This window comes from Megascapheus bottae, chromosome 6, assembly GCF_031878675.1.
Source record: "Megascapheus bottae isolate mThoBot1 chromosome 6, mThoBot2.hap1, whole genome shotgun sequence".
Lineage (NCBI taxonomy): Eukaryota > Metazoa > Chordata > Mammalia > Rodentia > Geomyidae > Megascapheus > Megascapheus bottae.
The window spans coordinates 5,221,171-5,242,798 of NC_143514.1; the positions used below are offsets into that span (position 1 = coordinate 5,221,171).

Consider the following 21,628-nt stretch of genomic DNA (forward strand, 5'->3'; position numbering starts at 1 on the left):
CGTTCTTTAGTGCCCAGGCTGGCTTTGAACCGAGATCCTCAGATCTCAACCTCCTGAGTAGCCAGGGTTGCAGGGTTGCTGATTTCCTAGGGAGAGAAAGGAGTCCCAGGTAAGGAGCTGAAGGGCCTTTGATTTTTTTGTCTGAGGTTCTTGCCCACCTTGCCTTCCTTCGAGTGGGGTGTCACACTTTTTCTGCTCTGCAGGAGGCTAGGGCACCCCTCCTCTTCAACCCTCCTTCCCTTCTACCCTCCTCCTGGTCTGGGCGTGGGGCAGAGGCAGCTGACCACACTGATTGGCAAGGAGGCCGGAGGCTGGCAGGAAGGCCAGAGCGCTGCTGGGTTTACTGGGAGATTTTTCAGACTTTCAAGCTCAAGTCTCAGCCAGCTGACAGGAAACAGGCCAGAGGTCACGTGAACTGAGACCACACACCCCTGTTAAATACATCAGCTTTTAAATCAATCTGTGTTCAAAGTCCAGTGAGTTCCAAGACTCTGCTGTCCACAGAGAGAATTCCTCAGTGACAGAAGGGCAGCTCCTTCTCTTCCCAGGTAAGAATGGCTCCTGTTCTTCAGCTCTCAGGCCTGACCTATCCGCTTTCCGCCTTTCCCTTTGCCTTCTTCCTTAGTACATAGTTGGCAGCCCAGGACAAGAGACAGGCCCATGGGCAAGGCCAGTCCCTTTGATGGGGGATAAATTTGAATCGGGGGTGAACTGAGAGGCTGGCACCTCTCTACAGTTTTTGTTTTTGCTTTGCTGCTGATCCTGGGGCTTGAATTTGGGGCCTGATCATTTGTCCTTTAGTGTTTCCATTCAAGGCTGCTATGCTACCAATTGAGCTCCATTTTCAGTCCCTCTCTCCCCACCAAACTGGTCCTGGGGCTTGAACTCGGGTCCTGGGCTCTGTCCTTGAGCCTCTCTGTGCTCAAGTCTAGCACTCTACCACTTGAGCCCCAGCTGCACTTCTGGCTTTTTCTGTGTATGTGGTACCAAGGAATCGAACCCAGGACTTCATGCATGCTAGGCGAGCACTCTACCAATAAGCCACATTCCTAGTTCTCACTTTCAGCTTCTTGCTAATCAGTTGAAGAGAGGAATCTTACACACTGTTCTGTCCTGGCTAGCTTTGAACCAGGATGTGTCAGGTTTGGGCTTCCTGTATAGTTAGGATTACAGGCCTGAGCCCCCGGTGCTCGGTTCTTTGAAATAAGAGTTTCTAGTCCAGGGCTCCTCTGCTGTGAATACTTGTGTCAGCTTTGGAGCCAGCTGTGTAGATGAGGTTGGTTACACAAGAGGAATGTGTTGCTCCTTCTTTACTGAAGTTTCCGCAAAGTGGCGTCAAAGCTCTCAATCCTGGGTTAAGTCCCAGGGCTCTGCCTGCTTTCTGTCCCCGGGTATCTGGTCACATAAAATCTATCTTTATTCTTTCCTACGTGCATGCTTCGGGGACTTTGAGTTTGCATGTTATAGTCTCGGCACCATAGAATATGGAGTCACTGATGACATCTACACTGCTGGCTAGCCAGCTGCCTCTCATCTAGTGGGAAGACAACCAAACCAGGTTTGGGTTCTGTTGTTTGTGCCAAGCCATTAACCAAGTTACTTAGCCAACCGGAGCCTCAATTTTATTGTTAAATGAAGGCCTGTCACTGTTTCCCCAGGGCTGTTCTGAAAATAAACTAGTAAATAGCAATGTGTTTGGGGGAATAAAACACAAATGGAAGATGCTTGCTTTTTTGTTGTTTTTGTTTTCTTCGTGCTGGTACTGGGCCTTGAACTCAGGATGCTATTGCTTACCTGTCTCCACTCAAGGCTGGCACTCTAGCTCCACTTCAGGCATTTTGGTGGTTAATTGGCTTTGAATCTCCATCCTCATATCACAGCCTCCTGACTAGCTTGGATTGCAGGTGTGAGTCACTGCGCCCTGCAGACTCTGGTTTTTTCAATGCTGCTGCTTGGAAGAGGAGGCTGCCACTGTCAGGTCATGTTAAGTCTTGAGTGTGACTGTGTAAAAACGATTTGCACTTTTTAGCATGGACACTGGATGAGTAGCAAACTGGACTTGGACATGCGTTGCCTGAAGATCCCAGGAATTCCCTTGTCTGGTGGGTTGATGAGTGCATGGGCACTGGAGTAGGAATGGATTTCTGGTGATTCTTCCCCCCTCAGCAAAGGAGCTGAGGGGCCCCGGGATCTGTCCTGGCTTTAGCAGCTTCTGAATCTTCAAGCCTGGGACCCAGGGCTCATGGCTGGCATTCTAGTGAGTTTGGAGGCTGAGATCTGAGGAGTTGGGCTTGAAGTCAGCCAGGATGAGAAAGTCATGAGATTCTATAACCTTCTATTGACCAGCAGAAAGCCCGAAGTAGAAGTGTGGCTCAAGGGGCCGGGAGTTTGGCCTAGTGGTAGAGTGCTTGCCTAGCATGCACGAAGACCCGGGTTCGATTCCTCGGTACCACATATGTAGCAAAAAGCCAGAAGTGGTGCTGTGGCTCAAGTGGTAGAGCCCTAGCCTTGAGAAAATCCAGGGACAGTGCTCAGGCTTTGAGCCCAAGCCCAGGACTGGCAAAAAAAAAAATATGTGGCTCAAGTGATAAAGCACTGGCCTTGAGTGAGAAAGCCAAGGGAGAGCACTGGCCTTGAGTTCAAGCCCCGGTACTAACACACACACACACAGACACACACATCCAGTTAGGCTATAAATTTAGGCTTGTGGATGATACAAAATGCAATGTTAGGGTTTACATCAAATACCTCTATCAAATTTCCTTAAGTGGTCTAGGAGTGTGGTCTAGTGGTAGATTGCTTGCCTAGCATGCACGACGAAGCCCTGGGTTCCATTCCTGGGTATCATATACACAGAAAAAGCTAGAAGTGGTGCTGAGGCTCAAGTGGTAGAGTGCTAGCCTTGAGAAAGCCCAAGGACAGTGTCCAGGCCCTGAGCTCAAGCCCAGGACTGGCAAACAGTTTTTAAATTTCCTTAAGTACAGCCATCAGTATTTCTCCATTCTCACCTACCAGTAAGTAGACATTCTATTCAGTACATCAATGTGTGTCCCCTGGGTTTTGAGGATCATTTATTTTTCTCTTCCCATTATTCCATCCAGATGTTTGCCTGAGCACTGTCCTTGGACTTTCTCAAGGCTAGAGCTCTACCACTTGAGCCTCAGCACCACTTCCGGCTTTTTTCTATGTATGTGGTGCCAAGGAATCGAACCCGGGTCTTCATGCATGCTAGGCAAGCACTTTAACCACTAGACCAAACTCCCGGCCATTTTTTTTTTTTGGTTGGTTGTGGGGATTGAACTCTGGGCCTGGGGGTTGTCCCTGAGCTCTTCAGCTGAAGGCTACCGCCCTACCCCTTGAACCACAGTGCCACTTTGTTTTCTGGTGGTTAATTAGAGGTAATTTTCTGCCTGGGCTGGCTCTGATCCTTGATCTTCAGATCTCAGTCTCCTGAGCAGGCAGGATCACAGTGTAAGCTACTAGTGGGCATCTTCAGATCTTTTTCTTTTGTCAAATGCATGTGCTCTGGTCGTTCTGAACTATCCCATTTCCCAAGGCCCCCTGGACTGTTTCATCCACCCCGGGGGTGCTCTGTGTCCCCATAACACTCTGCTCCTCAAGTCTGGGAAGTTGGGATTGCCTGAATCCAGAATGGATTTATACCAACAGCCAGGTAAAACCAGCTTAACTTTTCAGTCCTTTTCTCATAGTCAAATGGCCTGTTCAGATTAATTCATAAAACATTTACAGGCTGGTTCCTAGAGCCTAGTAAAAACTCCATGACCGTGGATGGCTATAAATCATTTAAAACATTTCAGTATTGTTTCCTACCATTGTTTATTAGTTGTATTTTGAACCCTTACTCCTGGACTTTGAGCTCCTAGAAGACAGGACAGTACCCTGCATCTCAAGTAGGTGGAACCCTGACAGCTGCCCCATCTGCAAGATTAAATGGATCTTATCTGGTCGAGATTTAAGGATTGCCGTTTAAAGCCAGCTTGGGTAAAAAAAAAAGATCCATGAAGTCTTAGCTCCCATTGACCAACAGAAAGCAGGAAGTACAGCTATGGCTCAAGTGGTAGAGTGCCAGCCTTAAGTGAAAAAGCCAAAAGAGAGTATGAGGTCCTGAGTTCAAGCCCCAGTACTAGCATAAAAAGTAAATGTAATATCCCTTGTTGAACATATAAGTGATGTTTGACTAGAGATCGCTCTGGAGTGGTAGTATGGAAGGATTGTGTATACACTAATGTTTGGACTGTGCCTTGCAAACGGGAAGGTCTTGGATTCGGTCTCTTGAGAAAAATGTTTCCTTAAACAACTACTAGCAATAAGACTCTGTAGTGGAAAGGTTCCGAAGCAGTTTGTGGCCAGAGCAAAAGGCAGCCGGGAGCTGTGGTGTGAGCAGTGGAGGGACCTGAGGTGGCCTGGCTGAACCTCACAGTCCTAGCAAGGAGTTGAGACTTTTGTTGAAAGGGGGAGGGGAAGGTTCCAGTTTTTTAACATGTTGCTCAAGGCTGGAGCTCTACCGCTTGAGCCATACCTCCACTCCTGGAGCTTTGCTGGTTATAGATAAGAGTCTCCTGGACATTCCCGCCTGGCCTGGTTTTAAACAGGGATCTTCAGATGTCAGCCTCCTGAGTAGCTTGGATTACAGGCATGAGACACCTGTGCCTGCCTTGGAGTCAGGACTTTGGTTTCCTGAATGATGTTTTTGAGGTTGATGAGCCAGAAAACAAGATTGGGAAGTCTGACGGGAGGCAGGGAGGGGAGGAGGACTGGGGAACAAGCCAGACATATGGGAATCATGGTGGTGGAGAGCCCGTGCAAAGTGCCCAGTAAATGATGTTGATTTGAGCTGGGTGTGGTGGCTCATGCCTGTAATCCTAGCTACTCAGGAGGCTGAGATCAGAGGATCTGGCTCAAAGCCTGTCCAGACATACAAATTTGAAAGTCTCTTGTCTCCAATGAACCAGTTAAAAAAAAAAAAAAGCCAGAGCTGGGAGTTTGGCCTAATGGTAGAGTGCTTGCCTAGCATGCATAAAGACCTTGTTTCAATTCCTTGATACCACATAGAAAAAAAGCCGGAAGTGGTGCTGTGGCTCAAGTGGTAGAGTTCTAGCCTTGAGAAAGCCCAAGAACAGTGCTCAGGCCCTGAGTTCAAGCCCCAGGACTGGGGGGGAAAAAAAAGCCAGAAGTGGAGCTGTGGCTCAAGTGTTAGAACAGCAGCTTTGAGTGGAAAACTCAAGAAGGCAAAGCCCTGAGTTCAAGCCCCAGTATTGGCACAAAATTATCAGAAGATACTGACTCGGGGGGGAGCCTCTCCCATCACAGTCCACCATCAAGGGGGTGTGGCTACCTCAGTTTACCCATTCATCAGTATAAGGGCCTCCTCTCTTGTGTGTGCATCTCTGGCTCCATACCTCCATTTCTTCTTCCTAAAACGGTTACCTAAGCAACTAGTGTGTGAAGGCCTTGAACTTTAGACTAGAGTCCCGCCATATAGGACAAAGTATTGTTTACGATGGCTGGGGTGGGAGGGGTAAATGGACTTACTTTGTGATAAGCAGATTCTATTTATCATACAAGAGGCACAAATTACTCATGTGGCCTCTGATACTCATCTCAGATAATTCTCAATATATTAATTTATTCATTTCCCATATTTGATTTATTTTTTTAATGCCAGTACTGGGGCTTGAACTCAGGGCCTGGGTACAATTTCTTAGCCTTTTTACTCAGGGCTAGTACTCTACCCCTACTTCTGGCTTTTTGCTGGTTAATTGGAGATAAGAATCTCTTGAATTTGTCTGCTGAGGTTGGCTTTGAACTAGATCTTCAGCTTTCAGCCTCCTGAGAGGGGGAATCCAGGTGTGAGCCATCAATGCCTAGCCCTGTTTGTTGTCTTTTAAAGATATGTTCTTGGTATGTGGACGGGCGTAGAGTTCGTGACCCTCTTGCTTCATCCTCCTGAAGGCTGACCTCCCAGATGTGGTTGCCAAACTCGCTCTAATTCCTCCCATTTGAAATCTGTCACCAGCTAAGGCCAAACAGCAAGGGAGAAGCAACAGTTCACAAGATTTAGTCATCCTTCTGTTTTTGATAGGTTCAAAGCAAATATACTTGAGTGTTGGCATCCCACAGGGAGGAATTCAGGTGACTTTAACGCACTGTCTTCATGGAAATGACAGCATATGTGCTCTAGGGACAAGATTTCTGCGGATGGATGAAATGGAATTGCTTTCACATTGTTTTTTTCGGAAGTGGTTGTCAGGGTCAAAGTCAGGGCCTCATGTCACTGGATAGGGCAGGTACTACAGCATTTGGCTCATGTTCTCCATGCTTTATTTTTGGCATATGGTCTTGTATTTAGATGCAGGCTGGCCTGGACCATGATCCTCCTTTAGACTTTTCACATAGCTGGAATAATAGGCCATCCATCCACTGGTTGAGATAGGGTCTTGTCAACTTCCCTCCTTCCTTCCCTTCTTCCTTCCCTCTTTCCCTCCCTCCCTCCCTTCCTTCCTTTGTTCTTTCCCTCCTCCTCCTCCTCCTCTTCCTCCTCTTCCTCCTCCTCCTCCTACTCCTTCTTCTCCTTCTCCTTTTCCTCCTTTTGTGTAGGCTGGTCTTGAACAAGGACTCCTTCTGATTCGGCTTCCAAATAGCTGGAACTGATATAATATATGTGGTTCACAAAGCACTGGGGGTTGAACTCAGGGAGTCACACTTTCTAGACAGGCAATCTATCACTTGAGCCACAGCTTCAGCTACTATAGGGTTTCTTTCTTATCTTTTTTTTTTTTTTATCTTTCTTCTTTTTGTTGGTCATGAGGCTTGAACTCAGGGCCTGGGTACTGTCCCTGTTTTCTTTTGCTCAAGGCTAGTGGTCTACTACTTTGAGCCACAGCACCACCCCTTCAGTTTTCTGCTGGTTAACTGAAGATAAGAGTCTTGTGGATCTTTCCTACCCAGGTTAGCTTTGAACTGTGATTCTCAGATCTCAGCCTCCTAAGTAGCTAGTATTATAGGCGTGAGCCAAAAACATTGCTTTTCCATTGTCAGAAGCAACTTTGTACGCTGAGCCTCTGTGCTAGGATGTGAAAGAGACCAACGTAGCTAGCACAGGACAGCAGGCCCAAGGGTCACAGCTGATGGCACTGGAGCTCTCAGCCTGGCTGTGATGGTAATAACCTGTACTCCCTTCACTTGGATTTATTTTTGCGCCATTACTGGGGCTTGGACTCAAAAGTCTGGTGTTATTGCTTAGCTTTTTTTTAACCCAAGGCTAGCATTCTACCTCTTGAGCCACACCTCCACTTCTGGCTTTTTGCTGTTCAGAGATAAGAGTCTCTCAGATCTATCATTCTGGGTTGTCTTTGAACCTCGATCCTCAGATTTCAATCTCTAAGACGCTTACCTCCATCAAAAATAAAAATAAAAATAAAAAGAAATCAAGCCTGGCATTGTGGCTCATGTCTGTAATCTTAGCTACTCAAGAGGTTGAGCTTTGAGATTTGCAGTTCACAGCCAGACCATGCAGGAAATTTTATGAGTCTCTTATCTCTAATAAACTACTCAGAAAAAGCCAGAAGTGAAGTTGTAGCTGAAATGGTAAAGTGCTAGCCGTAAGTACAAAGATGCTCAGGGACATACTGTGCAGGTCCCGAGTTCAAGCCCCAGGACTGGCAAAAATAAAATAAATCCAGAAATGGTATTGTGGCTTAAGTTGTAGAGTGCTAGCCCTTAAGCACAAAAGCTTAGAGACAGCACCCAGGTCCCAAGTTCAAGTCCCAGGAAGAACAAACACATAAAAGGGAGAGGGAGTTGGGAATGTGGCTCAGTGGCAGGATGCACACCTAGCATTCATGAAGCCCTCGGGTTTGATTCCTCAGTACTACATAAACAGAAAAAGCCAGAAGTGCAGGGACAGTGCTTAGGCCCTGAGTTCAAGCCCCAGGACTGGCAAAATAACAAAAGACATGTTCATGTTTTTGCACCACCAGCAGAGTGAAATCAAAACCAGACCCAGCTTTCTCATGATCATTATTATAATTCTTGGTTTTAAGCTGTGGCCAGGGCAGGCCTGCTGGTCCTGCTGGCTGCCAGGCTGGGTGACTGGAGTATGGGAATCTCTGCTGTCACCTCTGCATGGAGAAACCTGGCTGCCACCCCCGCTGTTACCTTCATTCTATCTTGGCCTAGCTTCTAGGCCAAGTCAGGCTTTGGTTATAGGCGATGCTTATTGCAAAAGCCTCTTACCTGGTCTTTGCCTTTCTTCTTGTCACTAGACTCTGATCTTGCCATTCTTCCTATGCGTGCGTGCCACGCGCACCAGTCCTGGGGTTTGAATTCAGGGCCTTCAGCTCTCATTTAGCTTCTGTGCTCAAGGCTGGTACTCACCACTTGACCTGCACCCTCCACTTCTGGCTTCTTGCTGGTTAACTGGTGTCCCTCAGCTTTCCTGCCCAGTCAGGCTTCGAACCTTGATCCTCAGATCTCAGCCTCCTGAGTACCTAGGATTACAGGCGTGAGCCACCAATGCCAGGCATATGTAACTTTCTTCTTAGTTGAGATGGGATCTGTTGGACAAACTTTTTGCCCAGGCTGACCTAGAACCATGATCCTCCCGAACTTCACCTCCGAAATCAGCTTCCATCAGTATTACAGGTTTGAACCAATGCACCCAGCCTGGACTTAATTTCTTTGGGGCAAGGGACAAAGAAGAGTTTGGTTGGAGAAACTGAAATGAAAGCATCTGTGTCCAGTGTCCACGTATGTGGGTCTGAAGGAGGAGGCCATTGTTGCAGAAATAGATTTGGAAATTATGACAGGCCCTGGACCGAGGCCTCAGAACACTCAGTACCGCTGCATTGCTGTGTGGGGATGGGACTGGGCCAACCGCTTCATGGGTGGTAGAGGAGTAAAAATAATAGTCCACATCCAGTGACAGAGGCTCAACGCTTGCAATCCCAGTTACTCAGGAGGCTGAGATCTGAGGATTGCGGTTCAAACCCAGCCTAGGCAGGAAAGTCCATGAACCTCTTAGCTCCTATAAACTACCAAAAAGAGCCAGAAATGGAGCCGTGCTCAAGGGTAGAGTGTTGGCCTCGAACAAAAGCTCAGCTACAGTGCCCAGGCCATTCACACCCAGCGATATCTGTTACTCCAGCACCATTTTCTTTCCCACAGATCTATCTTTTCCCGCTACAGAAATGGCCGCCACTTTCAACCCTCGAGAATGTAAACTCTCCAAACAAGAAGGACAAACTTACGGCTTCTTCTTACGAATTGAGAAGGACACCGATGGCCATCTGGTCAGGGTGGTGGAGCAGGGAAGTCCAGCAGAGAAGGCTGGGCTCCTGGACGGGGACAGGGTTCTCAGGGTCAACGGCATCTTCGTGGACAAGGAAGAACACGCGCAGGTGAGAGGTTTACAAGACCCAAGTAAGATTGATATCCTAGTAGAGCAGTTTATTTTCAATTAGGCCTACGACCAGTATTAGGAATAGGACGATAGAGAAATAAAGCATTGAGACTGTTTGGCCGATAATAAGAAAAGGTGGCTCTACGACCTCTGGCGTTCTTGAGTGTTCTTGTCCTTTCAGCCTTCACATCTTCCTGGACACTTGATTCTTTCTTGCCTGCCACTAGCAAGGATTGTCCTTATACTTTACATTGGCCAATCAAGTCTCCTACAGTTAACGGAGACTATAATTTAATTATGTTGGATCCAATATGCATTCTTTTGTAATAGGCCAGAAACTCTGCTAGGCTCTCTGTTCATCTATCTATCTATCTCACATATATGAAATTATATTGTACATATGTGTATATATATGCCTACAATTATGTGTGTATGTGTGCATATATATGCATATATATCATACACACACAACATACACACACTATATATATATATATATTTATGTAGTGTGTGTGTGTGTGCATGCCAGCACTAGAGCTTTAGCTCCAGGCCTCACATTTTTGTTTAGCTTCTTTTACTCAAGGATGTGCTCTGGGCCAGGAGAGTGGCCCAGTGGTAGAGTGCTCTCCTAGCATGCACAAAGCCCTGAGTTGGATTCCTTGGTACCACAAACCCCCCAAAAACTGGAAGTAGTGTTGTGGCTCACGTGGCAGAGTGTTAGTCGAGCAAAAATTGTCCAAGGACAGTACCCAGGCTCAGAATTCAAGCCCCAGGACTGGCCAAAAAAAAAAAAAAAAAAAAAAAGAAAGAAAGAAAGAAAGAAAAAGGCTGTGCTCTGCCACAGCTCTACTTCCCTTGTTTTGCTGGTTAATTGGAAAGAAGAGTCTTTTGGATTTGTCTTCCCATGATGGCTTTCGATCAGGATCCTCAGATCTCCGTTTCCTCTGCTACAATTACAGGTATAAGCCTGTAATAAATTAAAATTAATTAATAAAATCCTAGCTTTTACTAATGATCTTCTTAACGCCCGCAGCCTTATGAGGTATCTATTACATTCACAGTTAAATTATCTTGCTGACATGTTAATGTAGTGAATATGTGCAAAAGTCTAGCCTTAACTCTGGATCTGCCAGATTCCTTTTTCATGACAGCATGCTGCAGGCCTCTCTTCAAGATCAGGGCCAGGATCACACTCGTCTCTCAGAAGAACCTGTGTGTGCTTGTTTTGCCAGTCTCAGGGCTTGAACTCTTGAGCCTGAGTGCCACTCCTGAGCTCCTTTTGCTCACAGCTAGTGCTCTACCACTTGAGCCATGCTCCACTTCTGTTTTTTTTCTATGATTGGAGATAAGTTTCACAGACTTTCCTTTCCTGGCTGGCTCTGAATCATGATCCTCAAGAAGTTGTTTTGTGATGGCTTCCTGACAGTGCTGGGCCCCCAGCCTAATCTCTCCTGGATTTGGGGGTGCTGGGGTGAAGGTGATTGGAGCCCTGTCTGCTTGTAAACAGGGAGTGAGATCAGCTGCCATGGCCTCCAGTGGCCAGACAGAGAGCACAAGCCCCAGAGCTGGGGTTCACATCTGTCATCCTAGCCACTCGGGAGGCTGAGATCTGAGGATGGTGGTTCAAATCCAGCCTGGGCAGGAATGTCCTTGAGACTCATCTCTAATTAACCACCAAAAAGCTAGATGTAGAGCTATGTCTCAAATGGTAGAGACCCAGCCTTGAACAAAAAGCTAAAGGGCAGAGTCTAGACCATGAATTCAAGGCCCAGTCCCGGCTTCAAAAAATATATTTTTTTCCTCTTTGGAAAATTTCCCCTTGCTTCCTAGGTGGTGGACCTTGTCCGAAAGAGTGGGAATTCAGTGAGTTTACTCGTTCTGGATGGGAATTCCTATGAAAAAGCCATCAAAAAACAGGTGGACCTAAGAGAGCTGAGTGACAGTCAGAAAGAGCTGGGTTTGAATGGTAGGAAAATGGCTGCCGTGGTGAATGGAGAGGCACAGTCGTGGACTCGGCCACGGCTCTGCTACCTGGTGAAGGATGGAAACAGCTATGGCTTCTCTCTGCAAACGGTGCAAGGTGAGTGTGTGGGGGTGTGGGTGGCGTGGACCGCAGCCTTCTAGAAGGCAGATGTTGCCACTGGTGAATGACTTTCTTCTCCTCTAGCAGACACGTCGCGGCTGCTATAACCCCCCGCCCCCCATAGTTATGGAGTCAAGAACCTAGGGACCAGGACGCTGGACAGCCGCAAGGCATGCTGGGCACTGGCCCCTCTTTTTTTGCTTGTGAACTCAGGCCTGGGTGTTGGCTCTTGAGGTGTTTTTTGTTCAAGGCCTGGTCCTCTCCCACTTGTACCCCATTGCTACTTCTGGTTCCTTGCTGTTAGTTGGAGATGAGTCCCATCTCACAGATTTGCTGCCCTGGTTGGCTTTGAACTGTGATCCCCAGATCTATCTATTGAATGGCTAGGATTACAGGCACCAGTGTTTAGCTGCTTATACTTAACTAGCTCCCTTGAGGTGAAGGGAGGCAACAGAAATGAGGTTCTTCATAATAGTTACCTTATTTTATCTTATTTTGCCAGTTCCGAGGCTTGAACTCAGGGCCTGAGCACTATCTTTGAGCTTTCTGAAGGCTACGCTCTACCACTTCCAGCATTTTCTGTGTATGTGGTACTAGGGAATTGAACCCAGGCCTTCATGTATGACAGGAAAGCACTCTACTACTATGCCATGCTCCCAGCCCCAGGTACCTTTAGTTTTTATGCCAGTACTGGGACTTGAACTTAGGAACTACATCTTTTGCTTGACTTTTCTGCTGTGGGCTAGTGCTCTACCACCTGAGTCTCAGCTCCATTTCTGACTTTTTGCTGGTTAATTGGAGATTAGAGTCTCCTGAAGTTTTCTGTTTAGGGTGGATTTGAATCTCAGATCTCTTAGTAAGGAGAAATTTGCCTGGATTGAAATACAAGTATGTTGAAAGCACTGCTGGCATTGTTTATTGTGCCAGTTCTAGGGCTTGACCTTAAGGCCTGGGCACTGTCCCTGAACTCCTTTTGCCCAAAGTTACTGCTCTATCACTTGAGCCTCAGCACCACTTCTGGCTTTTTTCAGTTTATGTGGTACTGAGGAATCGAACCCAGGGCTTCATACATGCTAGGCAAGCATGCTACCACTGGGCCACACTCCCAGCCCCCCGCATTTCTTTTAGTAACCCCTCAGTTATAACACCTCCATTTGGGCATGCTTTCCCCTGCCCCAGGCCTCTGGTCTCGCTACATGCCACTGCCTGATTCTACCAATGGTTGGTGACAGTTCCAATGAAAGAGGACAGGACTCAACAGACGCCTTCTAATTGTACACATGCAGGGAAAGGGAGTACGAAACAATGAGGAAATGTGGGCACGGTTCAAGAGGCAATGCCACCCGACATTCCTTAGCTCAGAAATTCCATTCAAATCAAATGTCTGTGCCCAGCTTTGTGCCAGGAGCTGCAACTGATTTCCAGGAGTTATGCAAACAGCCCTGATGTCCTACCAACGACCTGATCAAGAAGATGGAGTATATGATTTTACACACACACACACACACATACATACACTCTCTCTCTCATTTAGTATATGTATTTAGTGTATATATGCATAAATGTACATATACACATGTGGTATATATGTAGGTATGTAATGTATGTATGTAGAATACACCATATAAATATAACTCACACTATACTCTATGTACATATGTACACACATACAATATCCAGATAATATATGAAGTATATACACATACACACAAAATTGAATTTTATTCACTCATCAAGACATATAAAATTATGCCATTTGCAAGAAATGGATGGACATGGCAAAATCATATCGCATGAAACCAGGCTCCAAGAGAAAAGGCTGTTTTCTCATATGTTTGGACATTAGACATAGCATATAAACTTATACAATATGTACACATATATTTGTGAATATACATATGCTATATGCACACATATGTATATACAACATATGATTAAACTGACTGAGGAATAAGAATAGGCATGAGTAAAACACCTTGGTAAAATCCCTTGAACAATGAACAGTTCAATAAATATTAGGAAGATTTTTTTGTTGTTGTTGCCGATCTTGGAGCTTGGACTCTGGGCCTGGGCTCTGTCCCCGAGCCTCTCTGTGCTCAAGGCTAGCACTCTAGCACGTGAGCCACAGCGCCACTTGAGGCCTTTTCTGAGTAGTTTACTGGAGTTTCATGGACTTTTCTACCCATGTTGGCTTCAAACCTTGATGCCCAGACGTCTGCCTCCCGTAGCGAGGACATGTGTTTTGGATGGGAAGGAGGGGGGCAAAGGAGAGGGCACGGCGGGCAGATCCAGCAGCATGCTCCCTGTGTGAGGACAGGGAGGCAGGAGGCGACGTGAATGACGTGGAGGGAGAGGCGCGGGGGCCAGTGATAAGACAATGATAGACCACGCACCTACTGAGAGCACAACAGAGAAGGCACAGCTCCAGAGAGGCGCACGAGCTAGCGCTCACCAAGCCTCTCTCGGTGCCAGACAGCAGCTGTGGGCCACGTTAGCTCTAGAATGGGGAATTGTAATCTCACCTGGTGAGAGGAAACCCTCTGCGAGTGGACTTGGCGTCTTCCCACACCACGGCCTCATGCTGGGCTCTCTCCCAGGGAAAGCGGGGGTCTGCGTGACTGACATCACCCCTCACGGGGTGGCCATGAGAGCGGGGGTACTGTCTGACGACCACCTGATTGAGGTGAATGGAGAGAACGTGGAGAATGCCAACCACGAGCAGGTGGTGGAGAAGGTAAGTCGACCCATTCCTATCTTCTCCTCTAATAACACTGGAGGTGATAAAAATGGTGGGTAGGACACGGGAGGGACTGAAGATGAATCCAGTTGAGCTGTTTCTTCAATTAATAACAGCATTTGCTGTTAGCAGATCTGCTGGCAGCATTTGCTGCTGTCTCATCTGTCACCCTAGCTACTCAGGAAGCTGAGATCTGAGGATCACAGTTCAAAGCCTGCTTGTGTAGACAGGTCTGTGAGACTCTTATCTGCAGTGAACCAGCAAAAAGTTGTGGCCTGTGGGGTAGAGAACCATCCACGAGGGTTTCTAAAAAGCCAAGCAAGAGTTGGGCACAGTGGCTCAAGCCTGTAATCCTAGCTACTCAGGAGGCTGAGATCTGAGGATCACGGTTCAAAGCCAGCCCAGGCACAAAAAGATCTGAGACTCCAATTAACCTCTAGAAAATGGCAAGTGGGGCTGTGGTTCAAGGGTAGGGTGGTAGCTTTGAGCTGAAGAATTCAGGGACAGCACCCAGGCCAAGTTCAAGCCCCATGACACCCCCCCCCCCAAAAAAAAAAAGCCAAGCAAGAATATGAGGGCCTGAGTTCAAGTCCTACTGTGGGCACACACACTAAAAAAGGAAGCAACAATGCAGAAATTCCATTCAGCTGTGCAGCCTCTGCTTCTTGGGAGGTGGAGCAAGTGACCCCCTAGCCATGTTTGTGGGGTCTGTGTGGCTCATCTGTGTGTGTGTGTGGCAGGTGAAGAAGGCCGGAGCCCGCATTGTCTTCTTGCTCATGGACCGAGACACATACAAGCGCCACAGAGAACAGAAGAAGCCGATCCTCAGAGACACAGCCAGCCTGGAGCTGCTGCCACTGAGGCCACGCGTGGTGGAGATGAAGAGAGGGAGCGACGGCTATGGCTTCTACCTGAGGGCAGGCCCTGAACACACAGGTGAGATGTGGCAGGGCCTGTGGGCTCCCTCACGTGTGCAAGGACCACCACACAGAACCAGGACACATGGGTGAGTGCCACATGCAGGGCTGGAAGCCAAGGTTAATTATATATACATAAAATACTATTTTTTTTCTACTCCCGGGGCTTGAGCTCAGGGCCTGAGCACTGTCCTTGGACTTTCTCAAAGCTAAGCTCTACCACTTGAGCCTCAGCACCACTTCTGCCTTTTTCTGTGTATGTGGTACCGAGGAATCGAACCCAGGGCTTTGTGCATGCTAGGCAAGCACTCTACCACCAGGCTCCTCTGTCTATCTGTCTGTCTGTATCTTTTTTGTCCATCTTGGGGCTTCAACTCTGGGCCTGGGTACTGTTCCTGAGCTCTTCAACTCAAGACTACTGCCTTACTCCTTGCCTACCTCAAGCCTTAGCCCCACTTCTGGTTTTCTGGTGATTAGAGTTAAGAGTCTCATGAGCTTTGAAGTGCCTGGGCTGGCTTTGAACCTTGATCCTCAGATCTCAGCCTCCTGAGTAGCTAGGATTATAGGCATGAGCCCCAGCCCAGCTCTCTATGTTTTTTTGGACTGGCCTCTAAGGCTTGAACTCAGGGCCTCACACTCGGGTTTTTTCTTTTTTTTCCTCTACTACTTGAGCCACAGCTCTACTTCCAGCCTTTTGGTGGTTCATTGGTGTTCAGTCTCATTGACTTTTCTGGCCCTGACTGGTTTCAAATTGTGATCTACCCATCTCAGCCTCCTGAGTAGCTGGGATTGCATGCGTGAGCCACCAACTCCCGACTTTGTCATCAGCATGCCTTTTCTACCTGCTTCATCAGGGCCTTGGGCTCCAGCAGGGCTCCCAGTTTATCGGTTGAGGGGCTTTTCTGACTTTTGTGTCTGTGTGGGGAGGGTAGGTCAAGTCATCAAGGACATAGACTCTGGAAGTCCAGCAGAGGCTGCTGGCTTGAAGAAGAATGACCTGCTGGTGGCTGTGAACGGGCAGTGTGTGGAAAGGCTGGATCATGACAGTGTGGTGGAGATGATTAGAAAGGGCGGTGAGCAGACCTCACTGCTGGTGGTGGACAAGGACACAGACAGTATGTACCGACTGGTGAGTAGCACAGGCCAGGAACTCCACAGAGCCAGCGGGCCTGGCTAGCCATGCCCTCAGATTTCAGGCTATTCTTACTCGGTTCTCCAAACTGGCTGAGCTAAAGCTCACACGGACACGCACACGACAGTGCTAAGCGGGTTGAATCCTCAGACCGCAGATTTTGAAAGGATTAAATTGTGTGTGTTTATACTGGGGCTTGAACTCATGGCTTCATGTTCTCACTTGGCTTTGTTTGCTCAAGCCCGGTGCTGGACCCCTTGAGACATGCCTCCACACCCCAGAACTTTTTTTTTGCCAGTCCTGAAGCATGAATTCAAGGCCTGGGCACTGTCCCTGAGCTTTCTCTTGTGCTTAAACCACAACACTGTGTCTAGATTTTTTCCCCCTGTGTGTGTACTAGGCCACGCTCTGGCCCCTGAATTCTTTACTAGTTGTTTATGTATGCATGTCATCTGCCTATTTTCAAAGCCCCTCTAACCAAGCTCTATCTCTTATGCCTTTCATGGTTGGGGCCCTAATCTGACAGCCTTCCATTAGATCCATGTGGGCATGTGGAACACATGTGCCACCCTGTCTAGCCAACCAGCACCTCTAATGCTGTCCCCTTCGATGTTCAAAAGGCTGGATTTTCTCCGTTTCTCTACTACAAAAATGGAGGGCTGCCTAATGGCTCGGTTACCCAGGCTCCGGCTTCGACCTCTGCTCCTCTGACTATGCCAAGCCCAGATCCGATGGAGGAAGTTCCTATGCCGAGACTCTGCAGGCTGGTTAAGGGAGACAACGGCTATGGCTTTCATCTAAATGCGATTCAGGGTGTGCCTGGCTCCTTCATCAAGGAGGTATGGTGATCGATTCTTGCTGTCCAACTAGGAGAAGCTCAGCTCCCCTCGCCCACTGATGGCTTCATAATGAGGCTTCTCTGGAGCCCAGATCTTCCATTCCTGCACACCAAGTCAGGGCCAAACATCACCTTTCCTCTCCCCCAGTTGTTCCACTGAGGCTTTCCGTCAGCTCAAACATGGCAAGGAGACTCTGGCAGTGACAGTCATCCGTGATTGAGGGCAGCCTGTCCATTTCTTGCATTTGGCCTAATGCCTCTACCCTGGCAGGCGGACAGAAGTCATTCTGTGGTGCTCAGACTGGGGGTCCAGAAAGGGGACCTGAGATCTGAAGACAGAGCATGACAGCCAGCCAGCCAATGAGCCATACAGCTCATGTGACCGGGGAAGGTGGAGCTTTCAGAAGAGAAAAGGGAACCCTTAGCCTCTGTGTCTCAAGAAGTAATAGTCAAGAATGAACTCTCAACCACTGCTGGTAGCTCACATCTGTAACCCCACAGGAGACTGAAATCTAAGGGTCACAATTCCAAGCACTTGTCCCTGAGCTCTTCAGCTCAAGGCTGGTGCTCTACCACTTGAGGCACAGTGCCACTTCAGCTTTTCGGGTGGTTTATTGGAGAATAGTCTCATAGGCTTTAGCGCACAGGCTGGCTTTGAACTTCGATCCTCAGATCTCAGCCTCTCCGAAGTAGCTAGGATTACAGTCGTGAGTCACCAGTGCCTGGCTTCTATGAGACTCAAACCTCCCCAATTAAACAACAAAAAGCCAGAAGTGGAGGCCTAGCATACAAAAAATGATTGAATTCTGAACTCCCCTGCCCTCAAACTACTACTGGAGAGGGAGCTAATCAGACACGCCCTGCCCATGGTTGGGAAGTGACACCCAGGTCTCTGTCCCCAGGTACAGAACGGAGGCCCTGCAGCCATGGCTGGGCTGGAGGATGGTGACATCATCGTGGAGGTGGACGGGGAGAACGTGCTGGAGGAGCCCTACGAGAAGGTGGTGGACAGGATCCAGAGCAGTGGCAAGGAAGTCACGCTCTTGGTCTGTGCAAAGAAATCCTACGATTACTTCCAAGCGAAGAATATCGCCATCGTGTCTGCTATGGCCAAGCCCCTGCCCGATGCCCGGGCTGAAGCACTGGCGGAGCCGGAGCCCAGCCTGCATGTGGCAAGGGAGCGAGTGAGTGGCTGGCTGTCCCTTTTCTTTGGTCATCTACAGCAGAGCAGTGTGTGCTGGTACCACAAATCCCATACCCCATACCAGTGGCCAGCAGGCTTTCTACAGTATTAGGAGATGCTTAACATAGATAAGCAACACATCAAAGTATTGTGAAGGAGAAAAGGCAGTATAAGGGCATTTGCTTTTTTGATACTGGTACTGGGGCTTCACTCAGGGCCTTTTGTTCTTGCATGGCCTGTCTGCTAACGGCTGGCACTATACCACTGGTGGCTCGTCTCAGTGACTCTCCTGACCAGGCTGACTTCCAATCTGATCCTCAGATCCCAGCAAAGGACAAATGTCCTAGATAACATGGTGTTATCTAGTCAGTGCCTCCAGAAATAATGTTAACAAAACCACAATGGAGAACTCCAGAAGAAGCTGAATCAGTCTTCCTACTTAATTCTGGTTGTATCAGAAGCTTATCAGCTTCACATTTAGAAAACAGGGGTAATATGTAGGACTGTTATCGGAATTTATATTAGACAAGTAAAATGCTATCACAGTTACATTTCCTCCTTGGGCAGTGGAGGTGATTAAGGATGGTAGGATAACTGACAGGCATCGTAGCCTTACGTAGACAGATGAAGCACTTCTGTGTATATATTTGTTTTTTTTGTCAGTTGTGGGACTTGAAATCTGGGCCTGGGCATTGTCCCTGAGCTCCTCAGCTCAAGGCTACCCTACCCTTTGAGCCACAGCACTACTTCTGGTTTTTTGGTAATTAATTGGAGATAAGAGTTTCACGGACTTTTTAATGCCTGGGCTGGCTTTGAGCCGCAATCCTCAGATCTCAGCCTCCTGAGTAGCTAGGATTTACAGGTGTGAGCTACCATGCTTGTGCTCAGCTAGGAAGTCTGCTTTATTTTTGTCCAATTTTCAAAAACATGGGTTCCAAATTCATAAAAGAATGCCAAGAGTCTAAAAGTTTCAGTATTATACTGGCTGGTGATATCAAATAACAGGTAATCTAATGGACACACAGAATTGTCACTGACTGTATTCGGGAAAGCTGAACACAAAGCATTCATTGTCTTGAACATCTGAAATCTGAACATTGGTTCACATCTGAAATCCTAACTACTCAGGAGGATGAGATTTGTGGATCTTGGTTTGAAGCTGGCCTGAGGAGACAAACCTGTGAAACTTTTATCTTCAGTTAACCAGGACCAAGACATGTGAAAGGGTATCAATGTATGTGAATTAATGCACCTTCTATCTGGCAAATATCATGTAACCCTTTTATTAATTACAATAAAAAATATTAAAAAAAAAAAAAAGGCTGGAATCAGAGGAGTGGCTCAAACAGTAGAGAGACAGCCTTGAGTAAAAAAACCAAGTGAGATCATAAGGTAAAATGCCCCAGTACTGGTACAAAAAAGAAACCAAACCAAACTACAACTTCTCTTATTAGAGGTCAATTATAAAACTAAAACCAGATGCAGGTAGCTCACACCTATAATCCCAGCTACTTGGGAGGGTGAGATCTAAGGATTGCAGTTAGAATCCCAGGCACGATAGACTGTAAGACTCTTACCTCCAATTAACCACCAAAAAGCCAGAGTGGAGCTGTGGTACAGTGGTATAGTGCCAGCCTTGAGCAAAAAAGCTCAGGGATAGCACTCAGGATCTGTGTTGAAACCCTAGGACTGGAACACATAGGTAGAACTAAAATAGAAAACTTACAGAAAAAAAAAAGTACCTTACATATATACATGCAAATATACATGCATACACACATCTATGCACACTCATAACAGCCTTGTTTTCTCCTGAGCAGGCCCAGAGCACAGCTTCACATTCGTCTTCCCAATCTGAAGATACACAGATGTGAAGAGAGTGAGCAATGGCTCTGGTTGATGCGGTTCCTGTGAAATATCCAGAAACGACTTTCTCAGGAAATGAGCTCACTGGTTCGTTGCTCATGACAGGATGCCAGAAAGCACGTGTGATTATCTTCTGCTGTCCTCTCCTGGCAGGATGGTGTGTGTGTGATGATCTTTGGCAGGCCAAAGGCAGAAGCCAGATTCTTTATGTTAAATCTTCCAAGCTCTGACTTTACATTTCTGTTTGATGATACTTCTTTCTTCTGGAGATTCTATCAGCACCAAAGATGATTTATATCTGTATATGTGAGGACTGCAAATTAAAAGTATCTGAGCAGATGGTCCTATTAAAATTATGCTTTTGTAACAGTATTAAGATTGCCATAATAAATAGCATGAAAATGCCTTTTGAACTGCTCAAACTTTCTTTTTTTTTTTTTTTTTTTTTTTGCCAGTCCTGGGCTTGGGCTCAGGGCCTGAGCACTGTCCTTGGACTTTTCTCAAGGCTAGAGCTCTACCACTTGAGCCTCAGCACCACTTCCAGCTTTTTTCTATGTATGTGGTACCGAGGAATCAAACCCGGGTCTTCGTGCATGCTAGGCAAGCACTTTAACCACTAGGCCAAACTCCAGGCCCCTCAAACTTTCTTGTTAGTAAAACTTGACTAGTACTTTTGAATGAACTTTCTTTTTTGGTGCTAGTATTCAAGGGCTTTTTCACTCAGGTATGGTGCTCAGTGCTCTACTACTTGAGCCACAGCTCAGCTTCTGGTTTTGGCTGGTTAATTGGAAGTAAGACACAAACCTTTCTGCCCGAGCTGGCTTTGAACTGCAATCCTCAGATCTCAGCCTTCTTAGTTGCTAGGATTACAGGCGTGAACTACTGATGCCAGACTACTAGATAATTGTATGCTTTAATCTTCATTGGCTTTCTAGAATCCTGGACATCATCCAGGAATAAGACTTTAGTACTAAAAGATTTCTAGGTAATAAAATCCTGAATTTCCCAATTTCTATTTGAGTAGTCTAAAATTTTTTCAACAATTTCTTGTACTGATGAACTTGCCTCCCTGGATAGGAAGTGTCTTACTCCAGTGAAATATAGTCAACAATTTATCCCAAAGAAAAAGGGGCATATAGGAAGGAACCATATGAGATCAGTACCCACCTAAACATAGCCTATACATTCTTTTCATGAGGCTGAGGTCTGAGGAGGGAGATTCAAAGTCAGCCTGGGCATAAATGTCCAAGAGACTCTTACCTCCAATTAACCAGCAGGAAGCTGGAAGTGGAGGAGAGGTGTGGCTCAGGCAGTAGAGCACCAGCCTTGAGAGAGAAAAGCTAAAGGTCAAGCTGGGCGTGATAGCTCACGCCTGTAATCCTAGCTACTCACGAGGCTGAGATCTGAGGATCATGGTTCAAAGCCAGTTCAGGCACTAAAGACCGTGAGAC

General features: G+C 47.1%; 1 protein-coding gene across 2 annotated transcripts; it reads left to right on the plus strand.

The window, feature by feature from the left end:
* Positions 1 to 413: 413 nt before the first annotated feature.
* Pdzk1 (PDZ domain containing 1) lies at positions 414 to 20,599 on the plus strand. Of its 2 annotated transcripts, none has more exons than XM_090334157.1 (9): positions 414 to 548; positions 9,208 to 9,419; positions 11,252 to 11,501; positions 14,102 to 14,238; positions 14,982 to 15,177; positions 16,091 to 16,287; positions 16,911 to 17,129; positions 18,031 to 18,312; positions 20,132 to 20,599. In XM_090334157.1, the coding sequence occupies exons 2-9, from the start codon at positions 9,210 to 9,212 to the stop codon at positions 20,183 to 20,185; spliced, it is 1,545 nt and encodes a 514-aa protein (XP_090190283.1). In that variant the 5' UTR covers positions 414 to 548; positions 9,208 to 9,209; the 3' UTR covers positions 20,186 to 20,599. The 2 variants fall into 2 exon arrangements, with proteins under 2 accessions (XP_090190283.1, XP_090190282.1); XM_090334156.1 differs by having other exon boundaries at positions 415 to 548; positions 9,187 to 9,419.
* Positions 20,600 to 21,628: the final 1,029 nt, after the last annotated feature.

What these genes read in the sequence shown, in the direction of transcription:
- Pdzk1 (XM_090334157.1), top strand. Translation starts at nt 9,210, where the DNA reads ATGGCCGCCACTTTCAACCCTCGAGAATGTAAACTCTCCAAACAAGAA. An exon ending in ACAAGGAAGAACACGCGCAG is followed by an intron (nt 9,420 to 11,251) that starts GTGAGAGGTTTA and finishes CTTGCTTCCTAG; the next exon opens with GTGGTGGACCTTGTCCGAAA. An exon ending in ACGAGCAGGTGGTGGAGAAG is followed by an intron (nt 14,239 to 14,981) that starts GTAAGTCGACCC and finishes TGTGTGTGGCAG; the next exon opens with GTGAAGAAGGCCGGAGCCCG.